This window comes from Leptosomus discolor, chromosome 1 (assembly GCF_034619465.1).
Source record: "Leptosomus discolor isolate bLepDis1 chromosome 1, bLepDis1.hap2, whole genome shotgun sequence".
NCBI classification, from domain to species: Eukaryota; Metazoa; Chordata; class Aves; order Leptosomiformes; family Leptosomidae; genus Leptosomus; species Leptosomus discolor.
Genome location: NC_141391.1, coordinates 183,799,643 through 183,818,876, shown reverse-complemented (window position 1 = coordinate 183,818,876; position 19,234 = coordinate 183,799,643). Strand labels below are relative to the sequence as shown.

The 19,234-nt window shown below is 37.4% G+C and overlaps 1 protein-coding gene across 1 annotated transcript in view; it reads right to left on the bottom strand.

Moving 5' to 3' along the window:
- LRIG3 (leucine rich repeats and immunoglobulin like domains 3) overlaps positions 1 to 19,234 on the bottom strand; it is a 44,821-nt gene that overhangs the window by 10,119 nt on the left and 15,468 nt on the right. Inside the window, exons 4-12 of the mRNA XM_086472351.1 lie at positions 10,179 to 10,313; positions 9,393 to 9,536; positions 7,091 to 7,234; positions 6,621 to 6,764; positions 6,045 to 6,188; positions 4,600 to 4,680; positions 3,864 to 3,935; positions 3,425 to 3,496; positions 820 to 983 (exon numbers count right to left, since the gene is read on the bottom strand). Coding sequence (XP_086328477.1) covers positions 820 to 983; positions 3,425 to 3,496; positions 3,864 to 3,935; positions 4,600 to 4,680; positions 6,045 to 6,188; positions 6,621 to 6,764; positions 7,091 to 7,234; positions 9,393 to 9,536; positions 10,179 to 10,313 — 1,100 coding nt within the window. The remainder of the gene's footprint in view (positions 1 to 819; positions 984 to 3,424; positions 3,497 to 3,863; positions 3,936 to 4,599; positions 4,681 to 6,044; positions 6,189 to 6,620; positions 6,765 to 7,090; positions 7,235 to 9,392; positions 9,537 to 10,178; positions 10,314 to 19,234) is intronic.

The following is a 19,234-nucleotide window of genomic DNA, read 5'->3' as shown; positions in this document are numbered from 1 at the left end:
TTTTCAAAGTTCCCACTTAATGTGTCATAGTACTCATACACACATCTTTTCTCTGAATGCTTAGCTTCACTTTGCTTTAAATACAGAATACAACATACAGGTGATAATGAACATAACTAAACACACATAAAGAAATTTCATTTTTAAGGCAGATGCTATCACCTCATATTCCCATGCCTTAAAGTAAAAATATTTTACTACCTGGTGTACTGACATACAAAATATCAGTAGCATAACTGTGGTAATCAGATATTTTAAAATACAGTTTACATACAGGCAGTAACTTACATGGTCCAAATAATTTTTAAAGCAGACAACAAGCACACATAAAAAAGGTCAGAGCTGAGGCCAGTATGGCTCTTTTACCTTCAAACTTTCTCAGCTTTAGAATAACCTCAAGACTAATAAAGAATAAAAATAATTTATAAATAATCAAAATGAAAAATTGCATCTTAAGTTTGCCAAAATATGTCTCACTTAAAAATGATAGTTATCTAAACAATATCCATCTTTTAAATCTAGAGGCATATACATTTACCATCACAACCTATTGAGCTTTCCCTTGCACGCTATGCCATGTACTATGTGAGAAGGCTGTACATGAAATAAAAGTCAGAAAACCATCTCTCTCCATCTTGTACAAAGCCACAAGCTTTGAGCATCTACATCGCAGTGTGAGAACAGAGAAGGAAACGCTAACGAATACTAAATCCTCTCCATTTTGTCAGAGAAATCAAAACATATCCAAGAAACCACAACAAAGATCAATGCATTCAGCAAGATTTGTTCTATGGAATGAGGAACAGAGGCTATACTCACCACAAACAAATCCATCCAGGCTGACAGCAAAAATACTTCTCCCTTTTAGTAGCTGAGGATGGGCACAACTGGCGTTTACAAAGCTCTGAAAGTTGTTCTCTGACATCCACTGTGGTAGCCATTTTAACTGGCAGTCACACAAGAGACTTGACGTGTTTAAGTGCCTAAGAAAAAGCAATTACATTCAAAGCCTGTTTGCTTGTTTTTTCTGTTCGTAATACAGATCTATATCAGCACATGTCAGTAATGAAACCAAATTTTTAGGCTAAATACATATATCACAACAGAAAGACAGCAGTATTATTTAGCTCAGATGCGGTGACACCATTGTCATGATTCCTACATTCTACAAAGCAGACCCGTGATTCTGGACTCCCAGCTTCTGCTACAAATATGAGTCCAGGCAGTCAGGGATGTTTGCAGTGTCTTGAGCACAACACTACAGTCAGCAGTAGGACATACAGAATGGGCAGGTATGAGAACAGTCCAGAACGGAGACGCTCTGGAAGTTAACACCAAAAAATAATGAGCCAATTTCATTCCCTCATTTCCATTTCAGTCAGAATTTATCTTGGGGAAGATATTTTAAAAGGCGAGTGGGGAGACAAAGAATGATCAAATGTTGAAATACAAAGTGCAGAACTGGTTATCAGCTTAACTAACCTATGCAAATAGCTACATTCACAGAGGGGGGAAAATAAGAAAGCAAAGGGATATTCTGTGAAGCATCTAGAATCAGGAGTTGAAGTAGGAAGAGCTCTCAGTTTTGCCTGAAAATTTTGAATCACCCTTAAAAAAACAATATTAAAAAACAAAGTCAGTAATAAAATTCCTCTCTTCAAATCTTACCTGTTCTTGGAGGAAAAATAATTTATGGATCCAGGGAGAGAAACAGCTTTAAAGACAAATGAAGACATACCAATTCTTGGTTTTATTTCCTTGAAGAAAAGGAAGAGTGCCTCTGTGCTCTTTTTTCACACTAACACTGCATGGATAAAACCTAGGGATGCAAGCTCACTAGTTCACATTGAGATGAAACAAGCCATCTTTCACTGAAGTTCTACAAGCATTTTTGTTATTCTTAAGAGGCAAAGAAAAAAGCAATCCTACATCCTAACCAGACAAAGTGGATGTCTACCAAGTGTTTCAAGAAAAGCACAGAGAAAAAAAAAAAAAAAAAAAACAAAACAAATTTAGTATAGTCATTTCACTGAAGTGTTCAGAGACTGGTATCTTGTAGCATCTTACACGTCCCGGAGCAGTATTAGCCTGTTATTCCATCACATTTGATCACTCTTCAAATCTTCTATATCAATGCCTAACTGTCAGCGCTGTCCTCCCATCGCTGTTCTCGTGCCAAATCTACCTAATTGCCCTGCAGCTGGTTGAGTAAGTTCAGCAAACTAATCAAGCAACAAAACCAGATCCAATTCAAGGCAGAAGAAAGGCAGAAAACCCCTGGCTATGGGTAGAAGCTGCACTAGGATGCAGGCAATATCAAACTGAACTTCGAATGAATCAAATATTGTCTAGATACAAGAACAAAATGTTTTACAGTGTGAACAATCATACACTGGAACAACTGCCCCCAGGGACATGGTGGAGTCCGCAGCACTGGAGGTTTTCAAGATGCAACTGGACAGGGTGCTAGATAACCTCATCTAAGCTCCCTCTTCCACGAAAGGCTGGACCAGACAACCTTTTGAGGTCCCTTTCAACCTGGGCTGTTCTACGTTTCCATGAAACACACAAGGCTCCTTGTTACTTTCTCTATGGCACCCAACATGGAGTAACACCATATGATGAAGCCAAGAGCCAGCTGCTACCATGATACTTGACAGGAGTCTGGAGAACACAAATGTAAAGCTCCAGATAAGCTTCAGGTAGTTTCCACTCATAATGAGAGCAGCATCTTTTTGTTATTTTTTAGGTTATTGACAGATTATCAACAGAGCAGCTCAGGACAACAGATCTGACTAGAGAAGGCTAATATGAATAGAGAAGACATATATGCAAGAGGAAGAATTAGCTGTGCTCAAAACACAGGGAATAGTGACAGCGTTTTTCTGCGTTGATCAACAGAAAAGGAGGGTAAGAGGACAAAAAAACCCCAGAAACTCACTAGAAGAATACACTCTTCCCAGTGACCGCTCCATGACTTCTCTGAAGATCTGCCCCTTTGCTACTACACGATAGATAGAAGGACCCAATTACAAGCACTGACAACCAGGTCTTTACAAAAGAATTACAGCACTGCATTTCACTGGTCCAGTAAGCTTTAGCTCAGTGATAGCACTGCTGATCTTACAGCACATTATATCAAAGTCTCCCTTTACCTATTAGAGATCAACCAATTTAAAATAAGGACTCTAGACACCAAATGTAGCAGAAAATGAAAACCTCCTATCCGACACTATCTCACTTGAATACAGTCATCACATAAAAAATAAATAAAACAAAATACTGACATACCCTTTTTACATGACTTCAGAAAGATTACAGTGGGAGTTTATCACTGCATCAAGTAATGTCTCACAAGGCTTTTATTTATACAGAGATATATATATATATTTAATAGAACTGATGTCTTTAGATAGAAACTTACAATTCTTTGAGCTTCTTCATTTGTGAAAACGCATTTCCTTGAATTGACATAATTGCATTGTTACTTAGATCTCTAGGAAAAAAAGAAAAATAACATTAGAGGAACAAAGAGTAATTTATTAAACTGAACGTATTTAAGACTCAAGGAATAGTTCGGTATCTTACTGATATACAAAGGATCCTCTAGCTCAAAAATTAAAGAGACAGGATTAAAGAGTTTTATAGCATGCTTAATACATTACACTTTCTGCATTAATTCCAAAATTCATATTCAGCATAACTCCAAAATAAAAGAACCTTCTCAAGATCACAGTAGCAACCAGGGTAGGTGTACTTCATTCAAAGTCGTAAGTAAACCTTGTTAGTCCTACTTTTATTTCAATTAGTACAAAAATTCATTTTTTCCAGTGTAGGGTTAAATGTGAATTCCTATTGCTTACAGGTGTTCAAGTGCATCCAAACCAGAAAATGCTTTCTTTGTAATGGATCTAATCCTGTTTCCTTGGAGTATCCTGAAAAACATAAGTACATGATGCAAAAAAGATGCAATAAAATGGAAGCATTTTTTTAATGGAACAATTGTATTTTTGACATTTATTTCTAAACTGTGACTAATATTCACCATTCAGGCTTCCCTAAGGGAGCAAAATGTCTCACCTCTAAAAGATACTCATTTATTCCCCTTGAGTAAGCATCTAGATTTTACAGTGATTTTAGAAGACATTTAATGTGTACAGTTCAGTGACATGGATTAATATAAATGTATACACATAAGTTTCTTTTTATTTCATAGGCGTGCATTTGAAAATTTCAATGCAGTGAAGCCACTTCCATTGGATGCTGCATTACTTTACCAAAGACTATCCCTGTCACTACGCCTTTGTCATACAATGCGCTTATTACCTCCTATTATGGGAAACCCTCATTTGAGAAATGCTTCCATAAATAGTAGTAATATTTAAAATATTTCAGATTAGTTTGACTTGAAAAATCCGGAATTTCTTTTATAGAAAAGGAACATTTTATAAAGAACAAATGGTAAGGGAGAAAAAAAAATATTTTCCGCTATGGAAAAATATAACATCATTAAGTGTTGGGCTTGTCCCTTGAAACACACATAATCTAAGCTAATTTTTTTAAAGAATGATGAGAAACAAATATTGTAGCAATACTCACAGCTTCCTAAGTTTATCTAGGCCAGAGAAGGCACCATTCATATCTTCAATAGTCCATGATATTTCGTTATTTTTCAGATCCCTGTTTAAGTGGGAAGGGGAAATCAAACCACAAGAGCTATTAAAAAAAGCAAGGTACATACTTATTCAAGAGCATGTATTATTTAAAATCATTTCTAAAATAGCTTTCTGGTACATTGGGTTTTGTTTGGTTGGGGTTTTTTGGTTGGTTGGTTGTTTTTTTAAGAGAAGCTTTTCCTGATAGCTATTTCATTTCAATTTTTACTGAGAGACTTTGAAGACTATTGGTACTTTTTCCACTGATAATTAAAAAGCTCACAAACTTAAGAATTTTAAGAATCATTAGAAAACAAACTCACATTCCCCTACAAGGGTATTCAGATACAGGACTACTGTAAGAGAAGAAGTGTCACAGGGAGAGGATCAATAGTTGCCCCTTCGAAATAAAACACGCTCACACCTCTAAGTTTATAATATTAACACACAGAGAACATACAGAGATTTATTAATAAATGTGACTCATTTTTACATCCTACAACATCCACAACACTAGCTTAATTATCTGTGAAGCATAAAGAGATTAGAGACTTGTGAAAAGAACAGTGTGTCAGCAAAGAATCAACAGGGTAGGGCTAAAGGAGAAAAAAAAAATAAAAATCTATCAATAGAAGTCTAACACTTAATTCCTAGACATCTCCCAAGTCTTTGACTTTGTCTCTTTATGATCTGTGTCTCTCTGTACCCTTAAAAAACACAGCATATAACCCTCTGAATAGCATCTTTGCTATATGCCCAAAGTGTATGTGAGCAAACCCCTGAAAGTAAAGTGTTAGCACCCTTTTCGAAGCCTAGAGGGAAAGGCAACCATTTCATTCACTTGGCTAACAGATGGGTCAATGGTATGCAACTGGAAAATTTTAATGAAGTGAAATTTATTTACATTAGTTTACTTCTTTCTTTCCCTTCCTTTAAGAAACGCCATTTCAAAAAAAATGCTCAAATGCTTAAAGCAACTGCCCAGTCACAGAAGCATCAGCATCCAGTTTTGAGCTTTGTCTTCTCATTTCTACCATGAGGAAAAATGTTGATTCAGTTAAGACAAAACTATGATCCAGGTCCCTAAAACTGTGGGTAGCAGTGCTGCTTGCTGCCTTCAAATGGAGACATGCCTTTCTCATAATAATGCTACTGAAAGGTCATATCATAATTACCACCATCCGTTGTGCCCAGCCTTAAACGAAAGAGGAAGTCTTCCCTCTACCAACTATTCTGAAAAAAAAATCCTACTGTAAGAAAAACATATGCTGATCTCGGAAAGTTAACAAAACGTTCTTGTATACTTCAAAAGAAAAAAAAAAATAATCTATAAACACTGAGAGTTTTTCTTAAGGTTTTTGACCTTAAAAAGTGAATTTGTCAACTTACAAAGTCTGTAGACTGGAAAGTCCCCGGAAGGCACAATCAGCAATGTAATTCACTTTGTTGTTTCCAATGTACAGTCCAACCAGCACGTTTAAACCAACAAAGCTTGAATCATCTAACCTTGCTAAGTGATTGAACGTCAAATCTCTGCAAATTCAAGGAAAAAATGCATTTTAATGTTTATGCTGCAGTGCTTATTACTCCGTTCAACCCAGGTGAATTATCAGGTGGGGAGGAAGTTTTTTCCTCTTATGATTATCACAAAACCTACTACACCAGTTTTGACCACACAGTGTATGTATCATTTCCAACAATTCACAAACTACTGCGGAATGAATTTCTTTCATTTGCTTTCATTTGAAAATGACTGTGTTACAGCTTTGGTACAACTGCCACAGTGAAATGAAGCAGTCACGGTTGGCTTCAACTTCTTTCAACAAAATATAACTGTCTCACATACAAAAAAGTTGTTGTCACCTTGGAAACTTTGTTATGAAAAATTCACAGATCAGTGGTAAGAAGCTCATGCTTTGGCATGTATCCAGCTTTCAAAACTGGAATAGAATAAAAGCTACTCACAGCTCACTGAGTTTTTGGCAAAATTCCCAGGCATCAGGACTGATCCTGCTGATGGCATTTTGGCTGAGATGGAGTTGTTGCAGCATCAGCAAGCCATAAAGCCAGCCTTTGGTTACCTCTGTTAAGTTGTTATGGTCCAGCTGCCTGCAAACACACACAAACACGTACAAACAACTAAAAGACGTAAGGTTCAGAAACGCAGCAGCATGCGTGCTTTGCCATGGGTCTACATCCAACTTCATGATACTGGCTAGATAGCTGCAGCCTCTATTTACACTTACAGTTGTATGCATACATTCAGAATATGCTGTCCTACACATTCACCAATGACTGCTTACTGCTTTTCAAACCACACTAGAACAATTTAATTCAGAAACATCTTTAAATTTTATCAAGTTCTTCTATTAATTTTGTGCAATTTTACTTAATATCGTACCAGTAGAATCTATCAGCAAAAAGTTGATACTTACAAGACTTCCATGTTGTTCAATCCCCAGAAAGCACCATCCATGAGCCTAGTAACCCCATTTCTCTGCAGTTTTAATGATTTCAAAGCTGGAAGTCCTTGGAAAGTAAGCCCATCTATTTTTTTAATTTTGTTGCGATTCAGCTCCCTGCATCAATAAAATTTACAGTTACAGCAGAGTAAGCTTGCCTGCATGTCAACAACCTTTCTCCCCTCTCTGGAAACAAACCTCATTTAAATGCTTCTCTTGCATATAAAATAACAGAGACAAGGCGTAACAAAAATAAAACATTTTACTGCAATACATTACGTTTAACCATGCTAATACTGTTCTGCCTTTCTGATACTGTGGACAAGAACTTGGTAGTTCCTTGATCTTCAGATTTAAAGCATCCCTGTAGGCCTACAACGTCATGGTTAATCCTATTCACAAATTCAAAAGTGAAAGCAAGTTCCTGGTGTTTATCCAGCAGTAGTGCCATTAAGGTTAGCTTGTAATTGCAATCAATAATTGGTTGGAAAGAAAAACTAAAAATTTTAGTTGTGATAACTAGGCAAAACTAAATATTAAATACCCTGGGTAATCCCTCTCTTTCTTAATCTGGAGCCAAGCGTTCATTACACGTTCCTCCCTCATTCTCCACAACTAGTTACTAATAGTTCCTTCCCTCTTTCTCAAGACATCTTGGCACTCACCTTTCTGCCACTACACATGCCCCTTGCAAGTCAGAAGCTGTGACCTATGTGTATGCTGGAAGGGAGTTATAAGGCATCACTAGCTGGAGTGCAAGCTGCAGTGACACTAGTACTCAGTATTTTCTATTTTCCTGCTCTCCACAACACTTTCTTGGCTTTGGTCCTTTTTAACTCCAAACCCAGCACCAACCCCAAGCAGCTTTACGACTTTCTGAGCTAAGTCACACAAGCATAAGGAATAATGTTAACTGTTTTTGTTAACAGTGGATTTTAAACTAGCCATCATTTGCTGAATTAACAGTTTATTTATTAACAATAACTGATATACAGTATAAAGAAACAGGTTCAGACCACACTAAGAAAAGGCCCTCATACAACAAGTGACCATCTACCCTTTCAAGAAGGTCTTAGATCTATCAACCTGTATCCTATCAAATCAAGAAGAATCCCCTCCTTCCAAAATTTACTTCCCCATGGGAAGTAAAGGCCTAAATAATACGCTCTCCATAGTTACACTACAATTATTTTCCAGTCTCAGTCTTCTAAGAATTCAGCTTTCCTCTCTGGCAACCTGATATGAATACTACCTGATAACAGATACGCCACAGAGAATCCTACTCCTCCTTCTGTGTTTAAATGTGCATTAAGCAGTGAAGAACATTGAGTAAGAACAGCCTTCAGTTCTTCCCCACTCCTCCTCTGAATACTTCTTTCAGGTGATAACACAAATTTTTGGCCTTCATTGCATATTAGCACCTAACACACCTAGCCAATTAAATTGTGAACGTGTAGAACTCTAAGGCAAGAATACTGCCAACTTCCAAAATTTCAGTTGAATCTCAAGATCAGAAAGTCTACTACGATCATTAACAAATCCTGAGCTTTGCAAGCCTGTTCTCACACTCTTCTACTGAGGCTTGAATCAAACTCTTCCTGTATTTGTATACATAAAAGACATAGTCACTGTTTCCCAACGTGTCAAGCATCCTAACACTTCACTGTTCTTATGACCTTTCAAAGTTAACCTAAAAGAGTTCATAATTTTTAACTCTTGACTATCTAATCTGGAAAATAATTTTTCAGGATTCGACAAAGTGCAGTCCTAGCCCATCCTCTTGTCAACTTCCTGCACTCTTTAAGTTTAAAAAAAAGAAATTAAAAAAAACCCACCAAACCCACAACAGAAAAACCTCAATACTCAAGCATATTGCTTATTGTCATACCTTCTGAAAGCAAATTAATTCCCTTCATTTCACCATGAAAGCACAAAATAAATGAGACTGCGGTAGTGACCTATATAAAGTTTACTTCACTTAGTATTTTTCCAATGCTTTCTTAAAGAAATGCTGCTAATACCCCTTCTCCAGCCTTTTCTTTTTTTATTTTTATTTTAATAGGCAAACAGGATTTTAAACACAAAGACTATTCACATCTCACCAATACATAAGACTAGTTTTGTTCAGTACAAAGCTACAGTTAGTAAGGGTTGTAGTAATATGTTTTGTGCGTCTGTCTCACTCTGCCTCTGGTTAAATTAAAGGCTAAAGTTCAAGCACTGCCAGTGCTTTGGAAAATCTGAAAACAATTAGTCAATTGTAGATTGCACTTACAGGTGCTGCAGATGGGAGAGTTTAAACATCTTTTGAGGGATTGCTGAAATTTTGTTCCTGTTCAGTTTCAATATTTGAAGTGTGGTAGACAAATTGTCAAAGGTACCAGGCTCCATGGAGGTTATTCGGTTACTGTTAATGTACCTGTTGAAACAATGTCTAGAAGGTTAAATTTACAGTTATTTAATAAATTCTTAATACCAAGTAGTGAAACACAAAGCTCTTGCGCTGCCCACTCCTCAATAAATGGAATTTCATTTATCATATTAATTAGAGCTCTTGACAGCTCAGTCGATGGTCAAACAGTATTTCACCACCAACATTTTGCTGTACTCTGCAGGAGCATATTACCGGCAGAAGACAGCATGTTGTAACCTCACTACTTTATTCTCACTCAGTATAGCTCTGACATTGCAGTATTACTGAATATGGCTTAAGGTCGATTCAAGAAAGTTCACCAAACTCCAGGTAACTCAAGACTAGCCCGACCGTGGGGAACGTAAGTTCATTTTGTTACGTAACTGCTTCTCTCAAGAGACACACCTATTTGTTTCACCTCAAAATAATGACCTTCGCTTTTTATGAACTAAAACATCTCATTGCAACAACTGATGTATTGAAGTTAGCAGCTGATGTTAAATTCAACACGCGAAAGCAGGAAAAAATACTTAATGTGTATCTAATTGAAAGATTTAGTACCTTAACAAACAGCTGCCAATCTAAGTTTTCCAACAAGTGTTTTGAAAATAACCTGAAAGAAAAAAAGTAATACTAAGTTTTACTTACAGATACTTGAGCTGTAACGATGGAAATGATGATATTTTTAGCTCTGATATGTTGTTGTTGCTCAAGTCCAAAGTTTCTAGACTCCGAAACGGTTTCAGATGTTCAGAGATGATGTTGGCAATCTTGTTACTGGTCCTGAAATTTAAGGACAGTAGTCAAAAGACCATCATTTCCAGAGTAAACACTTTTTAACTACATATGACTGACGAAAGTTAGTTTTTAATTTCCCCACTTAAAAATAACTTGTAGTTAAAGAAAGCTAATAAAATATGTCCTCTAGACATACCATTAATTTCTAGCCATCCCAAATCACAAATTGGAACGCTCTAAATAAATGTGTTCATCAACATTTCTTGAAACACATTCCCAGCAAACAAGATGGAAAAACTTGCATTATAATCCAGTTACTGCAATTCGTGGCTTTTAAAACAAGATGTAAAACTCTATGATCATCTATTTCTGAACAGTAGAAATATCCAGTATTTCTATCTTAATCACATCAACATCAGAGTAACTAGACAGTGTTTCTTTTTTTTTTTTTAAACTCCTACAGCATGAAAATCAGACTGAATTTCCAGAAAAACAGAGCCAGATTAAAAAACACGGATGACAGTGCACTGCCCCAGAAAGACATTCTATAATTTTGCAATTAGATCTAGTATTTCATCCCATAGATTCTTCTAGTGAGTTAGCAAAGAATAAAATTTCTGCTTATTACAGAGGTTCTGGACTTCACATCTGCTCAAACTTCAGCTAAGCATCACATCCAATTCCAGAACAAAAACTCTGCAACTGTTTAAAAGACATGGGCATCCCAGTCTACTATAAGGAACACCCCTTCTTTGACTGCCAATGAAATGTACTTTTTCCAGCGATCGCATTTCACATTCAAACCCAGCAACCTACCATTTTTTCCATCCTACTTGCATAACGCAGAGAATCATACAGACACATCAGCAACATTAAGAGGGTTATCTGTTTGGCGCTAATGGTACATAGAGGAAAACAGATCACGACCAATTGAATGAACGTAACCCAAAATGATCCTTGTTACCTCGGGAAGTTCAAGTCAGTTCTGGCTGTGGTACAATCTGTGCCTAACATGATGAATGATCAAAATTTAGGAGCTCTCCCCAGCTCCTAGAGATTGTAGGCAAAGGCAATTTCAGCAAAACTATCAACAAGAATGTTGATTCTGGAAGGTGTTTGCCTTTATTGGAAATACTTGCTCTGGATCAAATAGGAATCCCCACGTTTAGGATAGCATGGACAGCCCTCACACATTCAAGGGGGGTGGGGGGGATTACTGCTCAAGACAAAAAAGTCCCAAGTCGAAGACTGAACCAGAAGTCTGATTAATGGGCCTTCTGACCACATATGGGAACAGGCAAGTGATCTTGCAGCCCCTCCAATGCTGTGCTTGTATCGTGTTTCATTCCTCAGGCTGTCTGGTAGAAGTACACTGCATTTTTTTAACTCTTAGCTGAAAGTATTTATAATAATGGAAACAAATTACTTTAATAAAGAACAACAACAAACACCACCACCACATGTCAGTTCCATTGGCCAAATAAGACTATGAGTTAGATAACAGGTCATAGAGCCTTGCCTTTATGCATTAGTTTGTTTATAAGGTAATTACTAACAAGGTATTAAAACTGCCAATTACTTGAGTGACGAATAAAATTTTCCTTGCAGTAAAAATGTGCTCTAGCAGAAGCCAGCAATTTCCTGAACTGCACGCCTCCTAAATTGCAGTGTGAAAGTGTTCAGTTATAGAGACGGCTTGCACAGTGCTGTCTTTGTGTCAGCATTGCTCCATAAAACAGAAATTCCTCACAACTGGCAGAATAATAGCCCCTGTATTACAAAGTTTAGTTGGACCTAATGGAACCGAGTAAAAACTCTTACACAGCCTTCAGATTAGCACTTAAACTAACTGGCAAATTACCTGACACAGACCAGGTTACAACAAAGACAAACCAAACAAAAAACCCAGCTTGTTTGTTTCAGGGAACACTTCTCTTTTCTGGAGAGGATAAGGTCATATTGTGGGAAGAAAGCAACTTCTTTTGCTCACTGAAACAGAGCTACACATCAAAGTCCTAGCCCATCTCACAATGAAAATCAAATTAGCCCTCACTGCACCTTCCTGCTTACTTGTATTTCTAGAAGCTACTCAAATGCAAAATATCTGAATGGTTCACTCCTTATTGCTCCAACCTCCTAGTCCAGTTTTCTCTTCAAAAAAATTTAAGTGCCATAATTCATACCTGGAAGGAATTTATCCAATGCTGAACATATTCAAATTGCTCTACTTTAAGGCCCAACTTTACCTAAAATGAGAAACTTAAATTCTGTTTTGATTTTTCTTCACAATCATCACTTAAGTAAATCAAATAAAACCAATGTATTGGCTTCCTCATAACTACCAGTCAAGAAGGATGTGTTTGAAAACGCAAGCCTAATTGTCAAGGCAGAACCACACAGTATCCTCTGTGATGGCAAAAATTACATACAAATTTGTTCACTGGGGGCGAAGCCAACCAAAAAACCTGTTTTCCAGTGAAGTGCTGTTATTACTGTGCTTAGACAAAAGGAGCTACACACACCGCACTGGTTTCATTTCACAGACCCTCAAGGGGAGATCAGAGCAACAGAGATTCCCTGCAACAAGAGAACCAGTGCATCAAGTTCTCACCGAAGTAGACCTGCAGCCATTTGATCGCAATTTCTTCATGTGCAAGAAACAGCAACACACTGCGGCTTCCTTACAACTTCTCCTGTTACAACTAAAGCAGCAGGAGCACCGAGCAACACAGATAAAACCACCAAAATACCTGCATGAATTTGAACGTGCCTTTTGCAATTTGAGTACCTACATCTTGACTTGCAGCAAAGAAAAACCCTACAACCCAGGAGCGTCTGCAGACTGATTTAATTATTTTCACATAAGCGCCTGTGAATATCAGCTTAAGACAGAATATCAGTTTTTCATTACAAGTATGAGAAACCTTAGCTTTCCTTCCTAGCATCCAGGACTTTAACCACACCACCAGGCCAAAACATCTGTAACAGCCCTATCAATCATGATCTCAAGATTCATTCTACAGACACAGCTACAACATATCTGACATATTGACTTGTACTTTCCTTGCCTCTGGGGAAATATAAAGCAGGACAGCAACTTCTGTATCCATTTTGTTAAGGATCTAGTTAATACTATTTAGACACAATAGTTCAAATGTGGTAGAAAAAAAAAAAACCCACCTTTTAAAGATCTGAGCCAGTATGACTAAGTATCTCTTCATAAAGACTGTCAATATGTTATGTTTTCTACCCAAGAGCAGTATCTATACAAGCTTCATTACTCTGATCCTATAATATGGAAACTCCAACTCAGAAATATATTAAGACCTAAAGTCCTATCTTTTGTTTCTATTCAAAATCTCAGCACAAAGAAATACTCTTGCATTTCCTTCTACAGCGTAACTCTTTCTTCCAGGTAGATACTGATCTGCTGTGTTTCAAGAACCTCTTAGTCTTATCTTAAACCATGATCCTGTCAAGGAGTATATGCAGGAGCCTGGAGGTGAAGCTACCTTGTAAAAACCAAGTTGTCCAGAAATACAGTTTTGGAGAACTGTTTCTGTGCAGCCTGTTCTCCAGAGCTGTTAGATGTAAAATAACTGTTTTAACATCTGTATGATTCTGGACTAAGACAGTATCTCCTGTCCCTCAACTAAGCCCTAAGAGGCAGGATATAGTGAATTTGTCTCACAAACAGGCAAATGAAATAGTAGAGTCTCTTGCTAGAGACTAAGAGGATACATAAAGAGAAAAAAGCACTCTGCTAGAGCTAGATATATCTTTATGAGCAATGCTGAAGCCAAGACACTGGGGTTCATAGATGTTTAGTTTGACCGTCTTGTGTTTACACGGCTTCCAGATCAGAGCTGGCTTGGAAGCAGCCATATCGGAGCACAGGCAAAGCAGACGTGAATGTCCACATCCGAGCACATACCGGGTGGTCTCCATTATGTGCCACTACAGCTCACAGCCTCCTTTTTCACATTTCCTCAAATCTTTGCGGTTGCTTCACCTCTTCTTCCCTCCACGCACCCAGTGACTTCATACGACTCCTGGCATATCATCTATTGTTCCTTGCACTCCTCCTCCTACCCTCCCAAATACCTCTGGACTTTTGGAGCTCTTGTAAGAAACAGTGATGTCAAGACACTGAGTGCAAGAAAATTTAAGCAAAAAGAAAAAAAAAATTGATAAGAAGATCAAGACTGTAACAAACTTCCTCAGAAAGTGCTGGAAGACACATGCTCTGTGGCTTTTAGGCTAAGACTGGACAACTTCAAGGAGCACATATCAGAAAAAAAAAAAAAGTGTCTCTAACTCCTACAAGAAGAGAGAGAGAAAAAAGGTTTCAGGTTTTTTTCCTGATTTCTACTCATTTGACTACTAAAATTAGCCAGACTGTAATGAACAATTACATCATTTAAAATACTGTAATTCTACCCTTACAAAAGAAAAAATCCCCCGATACGAATGGGACTACGTGCACGTCTCACCATAGACACCCAACCGCACTGAATTAAGAACATCCAGGTTTTTTTCAATCTTTGCAACTGTTAGATACAGAAATATTTCAAGTGAAACTGTTTTTGTCCAAGACAAATATGCCAGAAACAGAGCCATGATTCTGGATCACTTCCAGTCCTACTCGTAGGTCTACAAGTCTCATGGCTCCTTTACACACAAGCTTCTCACGTTCCCTGCAGCAAGCAGTTGTTCTGTCTTTTGAAGGTCTCCTTCATTCCATGATCCATGCCTGTCAAACCAGATGTCAGCAAGTCTCTGCTCTTATTTTTTGTGCTTTTTGTGGTATACTGGCATAAAGGAGAAAATGAAAACTCAGCACTCTGTAGGCTACTGATACCCTGTCCAAAACTTGAAACCAAAGGCTTACTGAGTCCCAAACCAAACGTAAACTGGGAAAAAGAGAAGAGAAAGATGCAGAATGAAACAACTCTGGGATCAGAGATGTTTTAATCATCAAAAAGAAGACAGAGGCAAATCCAAACTTCCAATCACATGATACTTCTCCAACAATTCTCTCCTGATTCCAGTCATAGTACCAATATATAACTAATTAAACTTTCCTTCCAAACTCTCTCCTTGATACCCTGGAGTCTGTTTCCCATTCCACTTTCTTGTCTTTCCAAAATAATCACAAGTTCCTTACCATATGACAGCCAAATGAATTTAAGTTCATCGTTTTATTTTAACAACGGTAAACAAAAGCAATGCAAGCACAGCTATTTCAGCATGAGGTAACAACAGAAGTAATAACCCACTGCAGACTCAGTGCAGTCTGTGACAGTTAATGCTAAAATCTTGGACAACTCTAAGTACGACCTAAATTAAATTCAGCACAGTGCCCTCCAGTACTATAAACCACCTTTCTAATCTGATGTACGGTTACGGTCTCGTTAAGTAAAAACGCCTATCCTTTATTGTTACAGAGCCAATCCCCCCTTTTGGAGGGCACAGACTGAGGTCTAGGCACTTCAGACTGCACAGCCTTCTAGATCTACTCCTAATCTCAACTGCTAGTAAAAGTTGAGGGATATTCTCCTATCCACTTCTATTTCACTCAGAGCACTGAATCACTACATTTCACTGCTCTACTGCAATAACCACCTACCACTTCTCTAAGATACAACCCCAATACTTACGTCTGACCTCTTCATTCTGACTTTCCTCATTCTCTGTACTGTATGCCCTACAACTTGGCACCTCCTCTTTGGTAAAATTTCCTACCATTCTTCCATTTTGTCACACAGGAACAGCGTTCTCTGTTTTTATGATCCATTATTATTCTTTTTAATTCATCTTTTTTATTTAACACTGTTGATCAGAAAATCATGCCTTTTTTTTCCACTGCAAATAGCTCATAAAATTTGCATTCTTTTCCATTCTCATTGCAAAAGCATTCATCTCGGCTCTCACTACTTTATCTTTTTGCTACAACAAACTCTGGGTTTCTACATACTTCTTCCCTTTCCCATCATTCACCCTAAATTGCTGTCATAAAATTCTAGTTTCCATGTCTGCAAGTCTAAGACAGGTTCCTTTTCAAATTCTTTCATTTACTTCCTCTTAAGTCTCCACACCAAATGTCAAAGACTGCAAGAACTAATTCCAGTAAGTTTCTTCGCTCTAGCTTTTTGCTTGCAACTTCAGCCCAAGTCACACATGGTTTACCACCACTCTCACTTTTGGGACTTTCTCAAAGTAGCCTTATGCCTGAAGCCCAGTTTGGTATTCCTCTATCCTTTCTTTCAATCCTGCTTCAAAATAAACTTCCAGCAGCATCCAAATCTTAATCCTTCCCATAATAAAGTGGTAGCTGAAGGGATGACAAGGATGTAAAGTATTTGACCATTTTCTTAATATTGAGAGCCAGATTTCAGTTTAGTATGCTAGCTTTATAAACACACAATACCACTTTCTCTGGCAAGTGTAGAAGGGAAAGGCATCCACCCCTACTGAATGTAAGCTTTCATTTTCAGGAGTTGCACTTAAACCTCTCTCTTGTGACTGTAGCTTTCTAAACACAAATTGAGACAGTGCTCTCCTGGATTTTACACACAGCTTCTGCTCCCAGCCTACTGTGAGATGACAAAGAGGCGGATTTCTCATACCTACCTCTGCTCCAAATAATCTTGCAAACAAGGATTATGAAAAGTACTTCTATCTTTACAGAAGGCCCTTTGCAGGAGTTTCCCTTACTAAGACACTGCCACACAGTATAAACTATCACTTATATTTCCACATTTCCAGCAGGGACAAATGTATAATCTATTTTGCATGTTTGCTTCAATTAGTTGAGTTTTACTTCTCAGTATGACTATCTGAAGCATGATCTGGAATACCCATCATCACAAAACATATTTAAATATATTTTCCACATTTTAAACAGAAATGGACACACAACACTAAAATACAATCCCTTCTAAACAGTGTAAGGGATGAACCACCACTTTTCTTCAGTAACTACATTCGTGCATAAAGTTAGACAGGCATTTAAGCTCTATGCTGGTTAATCAAAGCCAGGATGCAACAATACACACTCAAATTTTGGAAGAGTACCTTTTTGACAACAAAGGTTTGGTTTTCTTTTAACCAAGAACAAAAATCAGTGATCAGTATATGCTCTATTAATCCCCCCCAAATGAAGAAGGTAAGACTATTTTGTTCTCTGGAAGAATGAAAGCAAACATGAAGCTGCCTAAGATACAGATGAATTTACAAATCTTTAGTCCCAAGCTCAGCATCTTGTTTAGCAAAGATCTATGATAAGCTGCTTCAACTTCAGAGTTAGTTTGGTCAGTTTTTAAAGCTATAAAGAAAAATCCTTTTTCAAATTACATTCTTAAGTTAGGTAGTGTGAACAATCCCATTCACCCTGAAAGCCCTGTAAGTAAAGATACTGACACTGCAGTAACAGAAGCTCTACATACTAACAGTTTGTATCACTCCACTGCCTGACAGCACAATGCTTTACCAATCTCAAGATACCACCACATGGTAACCAGATCTTTCATCAACAGGATTTTATTCAGATTGGAGCAAAGCGTGCTGTCCACTGAAGAAATTTTGTGACTACTGAAATCAGAATTAATGAACAACTAAACAAGGTAGCAGGGAGGAACTAATACAGGAAGACACAAAGCTAAATCTCTGCTCTTCTGATAAGTTAATTTTAAGATTTCAGAGCTTATTTATGAAGCCTAGTATGCATTGAAACTTGCAGATGATCTTCTCCAATAAATTCCCTGCTGCAGCTGCGTAGGTTAGAGGAGCAACAAGCAGAACCTCCCATTCAGAGCACAGACCACTGTCTGGATTTGAAAAAAACTTTTTATCCATTTCCTCAGTTTTTGTTTGTTTTCAGTGATTAAAATAATATTTTTTTTAGCAATCATTGTTGAAGGCTTTGATAATTTTACTTTTTTCTTTCCTTTGAAGAGAACGACTTTGTTCTTTTTCAGTACAGCAATTCACTTCCAGCTTTTACGTTTGCTTTTCAGAGCTGTCCACTGGACACCAAAGGCCTGAGATTAATAATCAAGTAATCAGAGTAATTGTATAGTGGCTGATCAGAAAGCTAAATTTAAAGTTGAAACAATTTTGCTTACTATGAAAACTTGTGACCCCTGCAGCCACCTAAAACTGGCTATTTTATAGTCCTTTTGCCCTGTTTTTATCTCCTGACCAATCTTTTTCATTAATACTTTTTGTTCATTTACCTTTTTAAAATTCCAGGACACAAGACACATATCTTCAAAGATGATGCATTTAAACTTGGCATTTACTGACAGAAAGACATTATATACCAAAGGCTGTAGAAAGCCTTCAGAAAAGTGACTTGTGGATTCAGTCCAGCACCTAACAAACAAGTGGGCACATTTCAAGAAACCTCAATCCTGGCAACATTTTTCATCATCTCAGAACTCAAAAGTGAATGGCCATATGACTCCTTGAGGGTCCCCTTAGCACAGCAGAGGAAAACCTGTACAATGTGGCCTATTCTGTTATGTGTCTTATGAACAGAAGATTTCACATTCCAAAAAAAAAAGTGAAGTGAGAACCTAATACAAACCACGCATAATGTAAAACTTGAAAAATATAACTGAATTGTGAATCATCCATGCACCTTTTACTTCCGCACCACAAACTTTGTATTTTCCACTCTGGCTTTAGTAAGATTGAATATTTGTTTGTTTTCTAGACTACCAAGATCAGACTTTATGACACTAACTACAAGGACATTTTCATCTAAATCACCTGCACCATATGTATTAATGCTTTAAAATAATTTCTAGTCAATAAAACATAAAATCACAAGTTTATTTAAAACACTCCACCATTTAAAGCTAGCCTAACATTAGAACCTCACTATACACTCCAGAGACTTTGGCATGTATAGCTTTTTTAATCCCTACAGACAGCAAGATGATTACTGTATAACATATCCT